Here is a 9,893-nt window from a genome sequence, read left to right as displayed (position 1 = left end):
GAAACATGATTCTGAACACAAAAATCCCCCACCAGAGTCAGTTCCAACACCCAGCAGGATTGTCTTAATAGTAGTTAATGACTTTTCATTTCTCATATTTGGTGCATATTCTGATGACGACTTTGATCTCAAGCTGACTGACTTATGAAACAGCTTTGCTGGTCCCTTTTCAATAGGGGATTAACCTACTGACATGTTGCCTGTCATGGTAAGCTGCTGCTCCAGTTTCTCTTCCTGCTGTAATTAATTTTCCTTCCTCTTTTTTATATTGTTTATTTCAGATGTAGATCAGGGGCTCATGGATCGTCTCAAAGACATCAACAACACACTGGCGAGTCAGCTCAACAGGCTGAGGAACATCCAGGGCACAGTGCGGGAGACAGAGAACCTGGCGGAGCAAGCCCGGGTGCGGGTGGAGGACACCGAGGACCTGATCAGCTTAGCTTCCGATATGCTTGAGAAGGCAAAGATGGCAGCTGACAACGTGGTGAGTGTGCTGCCAAGATCCTGCATGGTTAGGAGACAGACTTTCCTTTCTGTGCCCTCTGGTCTGTTTCTCTGCTTGTTCTCTCTCATATAGCAAATTTGCTTTGGAAATACCTTCTCCCCTGCCCAAGATCATGCAAAATAAATAATGGAAGATCACCAGGGTCTGTCATAGACTCTATCTTAGGCCCTGCTCAAAGAAACCGATGTAAGAACACCTAAATAAGTATCAGCATCTTTGTTTTTAGTGGATAACCTGTGGTGGAATCTGCATGGGCTTAAGAAAAAAAATACAGAGAAGTTAGAAGTAGGTTAGATACATCTCTAAGCATTTAGATCATGACAATAAATATTTAAAGCAAAGATGAATAAAAGATGAAAAAAGAGCTTTAAGGTGGGGTTTTTTTTTCCTCCTTTCTTTTTTTCCAGTCCATTGCACCTCCGGAGTCAAGCGGGGACCCTAACAACATGACTCTATTGGCAGAAGAGGCCCGTAAGCTGGCTGAAAGGTAAGCTGTGGCAAGACATGCTCCTCACAGCCCGCATCAGGGCCCTGCTTTTCCCTTCAAGGAAGAAGCAAAATTTAACTTGCTTGATAGGAAACACACGCCCTTTGCTGAGTAAGAGACTGGCACCGTGGGTGCATGTCTATGTATCACTGAGGGCAAACACTAGACATGTGAACGAGGGACATGTACAACCACAGCGGTGCCTTTCAGCTGATCTCATGGGCACTGCTGGAGTGATGCCTTGGTTGCAGAGATGATCTCAAACAGCATCTTCCATATGCAAATCTGGGTGAAGGAAGGAAAAGTAAGAGAGTGTGAAATCTGGAAGAGACAATAAAATCGGAATTAAGGATAGAAACCACTGGCTGACGATTCTAATGGCATTATTTTTCTTCTGTAATCTTGTTCAGGCACAAAAAAGAAGCTGATGAGATTGTTCGCATAGCCAAGGCAGCAAATGATACTTCCACAGAAGCGTATCACCTGCTGCTGAAGACCCTGGCTGGAGAGAACCAAACTGCAAATGACATCGATGAGCTCAACCAGAAGTGAGTCAGTAACAGAAAATAGTTTTTATTTCCTGGCTTTAGAGCAGTGCTTAAGACTAAGACGCCTTCTGTAACGTTGTATGCTTCGGGTTTTATGGGAGTTGTCTTTCAATTTCTTAACCTCTCTATTCTCATAGTAAGCTTTAAAAAAAAAAAAATTTAGCATAACTGGATCCTTGGGTTTTATTAGGTATAATCAAGCAAGGAACATCTCTCGAGACCTAGAGAAACAGGCCAACAAGGTGCTTGCGGAGGCAGAGGAAGCTGGAAACAAAGCCCTGCAGATCTACGCTAATCTCACCAGTCTGCCTACTGTGGATTCCACAGGGCTAGAGGTACGTGCAGGAAGCATCACGTGCAGCATTTTCTAAAGATCAGTGAGGCTAAGCGTTACAGCAGTGTGCTAGGTTGCTGACATACATTGTGCATTTCAGCTTTTACACAGGAGACTTGCATGCAGGAAACTACATATGCAAAGCCCCTCCTCCCCCAGTCTCTGAAGGACAAAAAACCTGAGTGAAATGTTGTTTACCAAACATCCTGGCTTGAACAGAGAAGTGCAAAAATTTCAGTTCTCTCCGAAGCCTGCAGAACTATTCCCTCTCCTGTGCTGACTGTACTGCAGCAGATTTTCTTGCATACATAACTGTTTGCAACCTCTGTCCTTCATTGCACTGACCCTCATGAGAGCTTTGAGGGCAAAGTTACAACTGTGGTTGTGAGAGACGGAACCCATTGTAGCTTCTGACTGTTAGGAACTATACCGTGTTTTGCCAGCTGTTCAGAAATTCTTTAATGTTCAGGAATCTGCCTTTGTTTCTGATTTCCACCTGCAGAATGAAGCAAATAAGATCAAGAAGGAAGCGGAGGAGTTAGATCAGCTAATTGCCAGGAAGCTGAAAGATTATGAGGACTTGAGAGAAGACATGAAAGGAAAAGAGCTAGAAGTAAAGAACCTCTTGGAGAAAGGGAAGACGGAGCAGCAGGTTAGTTCGGTTTTGTGCAGACTTTTTGTTCCCTGGAAAAAAACAAAGGAAAACAAGTAACTGGACAGATAGGAGAGATTCTTACTCATTCTTAGCACTGCTTGTTACTTTCGAGAATGCTGAAGAATGGTCCTGGAAAGGAGATGCAAAAAGCTGGTAAAAGCAATGGCTCGAGGCTGTATGGGAGAATAGGGCGATGTTTGCCAGGTATGGTGTCGTCTTTGTATTCAGAACAGTATTCCAAAAGTACCTAAATTCACCTGGTTTCAGAGGAAGCATTACTGCTCGGGGATGAACGCTGTTCTGTATGGCGTTGGTGTTTCAGGCTGAGCAATGCTTTTTGATTCACCTAGATGGTTGTCCTTCAAAAGGTAAGAATACGTTGATACGTGTCCTGTCTCCTTAGACTGCAGACCAGCTCTTGGCTCGAGCAGATGCAGCGAAAGCCCTGGCTGAAGAAGCTGCTCGGAAGGGCAATGGCACACTACAAGAGGCTAATACCATTCTCAGCAACCTGAAAGGTAAAGATAAAGCACTTGCAGTGAATCCTTCAATTCCTGTGTGACAAGTCTCTTGGCAGTAGGGTATCTTGGTTAAACGGGCCACGCTATTGCCAGTACCTGAGTGTTGGGTGGGTTCTTTGCCTTTTTTTTTCTTTAAAGAAAAATAGAAATGTTTTCAGTGACTAGAAATCTCCTTTTGTTTAAGTTCCTTACTTAATGTCAGAAGACGTGTAATAGGGAGAGCTGCAAGCATATACCCCACCCCTCTCTCCAGTTTGCAATTTGTCCCTCTGATACCAAGGTGGCAAAACCTGGGTAGCTTGGTCAAAGAAGCATCCCAAGGCTCTTCTGGAGCAAGTGATAAGAATCTCTTTCGCCCTTTCTTAGATTTTGATAAGCGGGTGAATGATAACAAGACAGCAGCAGAGGAGGCGCTGAAGAAGATTCCTGCCATTACCCAGACCATTGCTGAAGCCAACAACAAGACGCGCCAGGCAGAGCTGGCGCTTGGCAATGCTGCTGCTGATGCCCGCGAAGCCAAGACTAAAGCAGATGATGCTGAGAAAATCGCCGGTTCTGTTCAGAAGGTGAGTCCTTTGTGGTTCTGAAGCCACCCCCCCAAGATATTGGTGTGTAACTGCATAAACCCCTCTGTTGCAGTGTTTCCTGGTGAGCCCCACGTGCTTTCTGCTCTCTTCCCCACTACGGGATGCAAAATGTGGCAGTATAGGAAATTTGGTGCGTTTTAATGAAAAGGATTGAAGGAAATTCTGCACCTTCACCACCTTTTTTCATCCTGTTCCCCGTGTTGGCTGTAGAGTGCTGCTGCTACCAAAGCCGAAGCTGACAAGACTTTCGCCGATGTAACGGGGCTGGCCAAAGAAGTGGATGACATGATGAAGCAGCTACAGGATGCAGAAAAAGAGCTGAAGCGGAAGCAGGATGATGCTGAGCAGGATATGATGATGGCAGGCATGGTAAGTAATGCTGGCAGGTGGCAAGAATGGCAAGAAACTGCCTTCTCCCTGCTGTCCTCTTGCACTGGGTCCAGCTAGTGTTCAGTCTCTTTCAAGCTTTAAATGGGATTGAAAACGTGCGACGAGCAAAAGAGCTCGTCTGATGGCATTAGCATAGGTTCCCTGTGGAATTTGAGAGCCAGTTTTCTTAATGCAACACTTTTCTTTTAACTGCAACCTGACTGTAGCCCTATTGAATCTGTTCTGACTTTTCCTGCAAAATCCTGCTCAGTTATCAGGGATCCCCATCCTGAAATAATCAGAAAACTTATTATTTGAAGGTTGTCAGGCCTTCTGTCAGCACTGTGATAAAGATCTCAGTGCAGGGGTGTTATCCTGGAGAGAGGAGCCAGGGATGTGTGTGACTAACTGCTTGGGCAGACGTGTGAGAAGGAGAGGCAACGGTTTCGTAATCCCTTCAGCCTTTTTTTTTTTTTAATACCCTGCAGGCCTCGCAGGCTGCCCAGGAGGCAGAAGACAACGCAAGAAAAGCGAAGAACTCTGTGAACAGCTTGCTTGCCGTCATTAATGATCTGCTCGATCAATTAGGTAAGGCTGTTCTCAATATGCCTTACGCCTTTGAATGTTTTCCTGCTGCCTGACGTTGCAGTGCTAGCAGCTGGAGTGGTGTGCTGGCTTCCCTGCCGGTGCTGTGCCATGAATCAAATGGGTCTATTCACTTCTAGAAATGGGGTTTGCGTGTTCTCAGCAAGGGTTTTTGTTTGGTTTTCCCCGCCCGGGGTGGCCTCGAAGCTTGTTGTGCACTGTTCGGTGCCGCTTTTCTGTGAGCTGAGGACCGTTGTTGAGGCAGCGAAGGTGTAACCTGTTTGGCTGGTCCTGTTTTAAATGCTGTTTCTAATGCAGAGAGCACCCGATGGAGGTCTCGGTATGGGCTCAGCTGTGTAAGCACCCAAAACCGGTGTGTCAAAAGTTTTTTTTTTTTTAATGGACTTCGCTGTTTGCTTCTGGCTTTTCAGGGCAACTGGAGACGGTGGACTTGAACAAACTGAATGAGATTGAGAGTACCCTGAACAGTGCCAAAGACCAGATGAAAGACAGCAATCTGGACCAGAAAGTCTCTTTCCTTGAAAGAGAAGCCAGGAAGCAAGATGATGCGATACAGGCCTACAATAGGGACATTGAAGAGATCCTGAAGGACATTAGCAACCTGGAAGACATCAAGAAGACCTTGCCATCTGGCTGTTTTAACACCCCGTCCATTGAGAAACCCTAAGGGTGCACTGGGGTGGGGGGTATTCCTCCGGTGAGCGGTGGAGCAGAGGTTTGGCTATGGAGTGCCTTAACACACATTACCTTCTTCAAATCCCCAACTCTTTGCTGCTCACAGCCACTGTTTTCTTTTCAAATCAGGATAAGTTGAAAGTTCTTTGGGTTTTTTTGTTTTGTTTTGTTTTTTTGAGAGAAGCAAATTAAATATCCGTCTTTGGGCATCAAGGGGGTTTTTTATATAAACTGTCTTCCTGAGCACTCTGCCTTTGCCCCTCTCTCAGACACAGTTTCCCTTTGATTAGCACAAGGATGAGAGATGCTCTGGACTCTTTATACTGTGGTTCAGAAATAACCATGTGAGCTGTATACAGCAAGGCAAAACTAACCCTATTTTCTCTCCTCTCTTCTCCCCTCGACTGTAAAATCCTCAGTCCTGGAGCTCTCTGTCCCTATGAAGGAAGGGGATGGCTACCAAAGTATTACTGTAACGGCCAGTATAGCTGCACTCATTCAGATCCCTCTTCCCAGCTTCTAACCCTGTGAATTTTTTTTTTTTAATCGTTAACTAGTGGCCAATCGACAGCATTGGTAGCCTTTGACAAAATAGCCGAAGCCTCTTTCTGAAATGCTTTCTGTGATGATGCATCGCTCTGAGAAAAACGCAGCCTCTGAGAGGAGCTCTTTGGGAAGATGAGATACTGGTGGAAGGGTAGGTCTTTACTGGTGGAGTGGTAGGTCTTGCCAGCCCCGCTCCTGGTCTGTGAAGTTTTGGGTCAGGTCTGTAAGCAGCTACCTGCTGGGTAGTCCAGGCTGGGGAGCGTGGAAGCCATGAGCTGCGTTCCCCTCGGTAGGTGTTGCTATTGAATTGCCAGAGGATCATCTTCTTTAGGCTGTGAATGTCTGATTGACAGATTAGTTTGCTCAAGCAGGAAAAGTCTTGCTGAAGAGGAGAGCTGCCATCCAGAGAGCTCTGACAGCTGCGCTGGCCTTCATACTGAATGTCTTTGGGTAGGGAAGGAAGAGGATGTGCAGGTGGAAATGAAAAGGTCTTTCTCCCCATCTTCTTCCTGGAGGAGGACAGTGGCATTTTTATATCTCCTGGCATCGCTCTTGCCTTTTGCCTGTCTTAACCTTGCAGAAAGAGCTGGACTTTACCAGTGCCCTCCTTTCTTTTTGCCTACCGATCTCCCGGTCACCCTAATGCCACCACAGCACAGCGACTTGAGGCCAGGCTCGGGTGGCAATTCTGCCTTTCACACCGCTGCTGCCACCTCCGCGGCAGGCTCCCTCCCCAGGTAGTGCTTCCCAGCTGCTTACTGGTGCTGGGTGGGAGTGGCGGGGAGCCCCTCGCTCCCCCTCCGGCCCTCTTCTGAGACAAGAGCATCCTCTGCGGCTTCCTCCTTGCCTCCAGCCTGGCACCCCCCGCCCCCTCCCTGAGATCCAGTATATATCTATCCTTAAACACTATGCAACTTCGTACGTTTGCGTAGCGGGGAAGAAATTATTATCTGACACACACTGGTGCTATTAATTATTTCAAATTTGTATTTTTTGTGTGAATGTGATTTATTTTTTTTTTTCCGTTTTTTTTTTTTTAATCATGATTATAGTGTGAGGAAGTCTCTCGTGTGTGCGTATGTGTGTGTAAATATACTCAGCCATATTTCCAGAGTGGCACAGCCTGGCCTCCTCTATGTGCTTTCCCCTATAGCCATCGAGGCGCGTGGACCGTATATCGCTTCTCTCCGTATTATTCCCTTAGAGCTCGGTGTTTCTCCTAGCTGGGCTCCTGCTTTCTTCCCTCTCCCGTATCCTCAGCACCCATACGGGCGTCAGCAATAACCGCTTTGCCCGTTGGGTGGACGCTTTCTCGCCCTCCCTCCAAAGCCAGCCCTGATGCGTGGTGTTCGCAGCACTCCATCCTTGTGTCCTCGTCCCCAGGGACGTTGTGCCAGGAGGAGGGTGGGGGCTGTGGCTGTGCAGCTGGGCTGGGAGGAGCGGTAGCGCTGTCGGGAGACCGGACCCAGCATTGAGGTGGTCGGAGAGCTGGATTTGGGGACATCTTGATACCACTGTGCGAGGCGGGAGGCTTGGTGCCCCCTCGGGAACGGCGCTGCTGGGCGGGGGGGTGTTCCCAGCAAACCCCGCATCGCTCTTGTACCCCTTCTCTTAGAGATTCTTACAGTTCACCAGCTCGGGATTTCCCCCTGCAAACACACCTAGTAGCCAGAGGAGAGCTTACCTGTGCCGGCCCACGCGCGTGGGGCGTTGAGGTCGGTGTCGTGGCCGGCTGCTCTGGTCAGATGGCTGGCTGTAACCGCATCACCTCTGCCAAGGCTGTGAGAAGAGCAGATGCGAAGATGCACGCATGCCCTGGCTGACCTCAGGCCTAAGGTTTCCTGCTTTCTTCTCTCTCTTTTTTTTTTTTTTAAGCTGTTTTTAACAGAATTTTATTTTTAAATAAAAAAAAAAATCTTTATAAGCGATCTCTTAATCACTACTGCATTACAGCCATTATTCATTGTATAAGTCCAGTTATTTCTTTACGTAATGTGATGACGTGACAGCTGCTGGTGGAGTGCTGGATGTCACGGGCAACGCGTGACAGTCCCTTCATCACCTTAGTCCTGACTGTGGCCCCCTCAGTACGTGCCTTCACTCCAGCTTTTTGCCTTAATCTGTGGTCTTGCTGTCTGGGGCGGTGAACAAAATGCAACACTTGCAGTTTTTATGTATAAAACAGTATTTCTTATTTATAATAAAGTCTGAATATTTGTAACCCCTTATACCTTGGCATTCTTTGGAGTATTGCTTTTTTTGGGGGCGGGGAGGGATGTTGATGTTTCGGGGGGATGTGTCTCAGTTGTAAGGTTCGCCTCTTGCTTAATTAATCAGATGAGCTGGATTGGGGCGGGGAGAAAGGGAAAAGTAATTTGGAGACTCACGTGGTGGGCGGCAGATGGCCACAGTGATGATGGTTTCTCCCCGTGTCCACTGCTCCATTGCCATGGCTACAATGAATTTTATCCTCTCGGTTTTCCATGCCTTAAAAAAAGAAGATGGTGGTGTTGGAGCTGATGCTGCTGGAGCTGCGCTGTCCTCCTGGAAAGCCCTGGGGGATTTGGGGGGTGTTTCTTTGCGATGTAAGGGTAAGTCCTTTCTGCTTTCTCGAAGGGCTTCTGGGAAGAAAAACCCTAAATAAAGAAGCTGAAATTTCTCTGCCGGGAACTGCCATAAATCTGGGTATTCTGTGTTGTTCCGTGGGTCCTGTCTGTCAGAGCCCAGGAGAAATTTTATTCTGAAATTTTAGGTTTTTAGTGTCGGGAGAGATTAGTGTGATAGCAGACGGGGCAGTTCTGCAATCACACCCGTCTTACAGCTGCAGACTGGGTTTCTTTTCTTTTTCTCAGCAGAGGAAAATGCACGTGTCTCATTAACTTGCATCAGAGCTAATCCCTTCTCAAGTGGTAAGTTCTTTTCATTATTTTTTTAATTTCAGGTTGTCTAGCTTCGGCCTTTTGTTCTTCAGCTGTAACTGCTGAAAATAATTTATTTTCTAAAATACCCTTTTTTTTTTTTTTTTTTTGCCAACGTTGCTGTTGAGCATATCCTGGCTGGTAAAATCTGTTCAATGTTTCAGCTGGACTGAGCAGTCAGGGAGCAGAGGACTGGGTGGTGGGACGGTGCTGATCTTGCATGGGCTGTAGCTTGACATGGAACCTCTCACCGTTTTGGGGCTAAAATACTCAGCTTAGGAAGGGAGTCTGTGCCCTTTAGTCTGTCCTTAGGTCACACAGCATCAGTGCTTATCCTGTGAAGCCTGGGCAAAATCCCAAATCAAGGTGAAGCTTTAGGCTGCTGTAGATTCAGGCCGAGTCTCTGAAAAATGAGCATAAAGGAGTTTTTTTGAAGGCAACGTGCTCCTCTCCGCTGCAGGGAGGAGCAGACCCGAGGAAGCGTGAGAACTGCTGCTTCCAGCTCACTGAAGTGGTCTCTTCGTGTTTTGAAGTCCAGGCAGAAACACCTTCCTCAGGGTCTCTGCTCAGCATGGGCTGAGCTTGACCTCGGGGTGGAAGAGGAGGAACCTTGCTGAGGAGTGACCGAGCCGTGCTCTGGTGGCTTTCTTCTCCTCTAATTTCCAGTGGCTTTTCTCACTGTCCAAGCTCCGTCCGCTCTCCTGTGCCCTCTGGAGCAGAGAGGCTGGCGGCGGGCGGGCAGGCGGCAATGGGAAGGACTTGGCCAGAGCAGCACTGCTTGTCTGATGGGGTCTTTGCAGTTGGGTAAACATTTTTGGGGCGCTTCTCCCTGCAGCAAGAGAGCTGCTTTCAGGAGGGGGGGCTTGGAGGTTGAAGGCTTCATTGAGTTTGGGGGCCTCATGGGCTGCTCCGGGGAGGCTGAAGTTCAGAGGACCTGACCTTGTGGGGCTGCTGAGCCAGGTTTTCACTCTTCTGGGGAGGGTGAGGTATTGGCAGAAGACGGAAGGAGCTGGGAGCGACTGCCTGGAGGAGGCAGCTCTAGCGTTGCCGCTTGGATCTGATGAGGAAGAGGACGTGCTGAGCTGGTGGTGGCCCGTGCTCCCCGCCTACAGCTGCGGCACCTCGGATGGCGTTTGCCT

The 9,893-nt window shown here is 47.9% G+C and overlaps 1 protein-coding gene across 1 annotated transcript; it reads left to right on the top strand.

The window, feature by feature from the left end:
- Positions 1 to 324: 324 nt before the first annotated feature.
- Positions 325 to 5,874, top strand: LOC104616235 (laminin subunit gamma-1-like). Its single transcript, XM_010294671.1, has 10 exons — positions 325 to 487; positions 916 to 995; positions 1,406 to 1,543; positions 1,734 to 1,878; positions 2,380 to 2,529; positions 2,936 to 3,050; positions 3,420 to 3,619; positions 3,851 to 4,009; positions 4,498 to 4,597; positions 5,026 to 5,874. The coding sequence occupies exons 1-10, from the start codon at positions 452 to 454 to the stop codon at positions 5,280 to 5,282; spliced, it is 1,380 nt and encodes a 459-aa protein (XP_010292973.1). The 5' UTR covers positions 325 to 451; the 3' UTR covers positions 5,283 to 5,874.
- The last annotated feature ends 4,019 nt before the right edge of the window (positions 5,875 to 9,893 follow it).

The sequence above is a fragment of the Phaethon lepturus genome, unplaced genomic scaffold (assembly GCF_000687285.1).
Source record: "Phaethon lepturus isolate BGI_N335 unplaced genomic scaffold, ASM68728v1 scaffold55999, whole genome shotgun sequence".
Taxonomy (NCBI): domain Eukaryota; kingdom Metazoa; phylum Chordata; class Aves; order Phaethontiformes; family Phaethontidae; genus Phaethon; species Phaethon lepturus.
The sequence above is the reverse complement of the archived record's forward strand: the minus strand, read 5'-3'. Positions and strand labels throughout refer to the sequence as shown.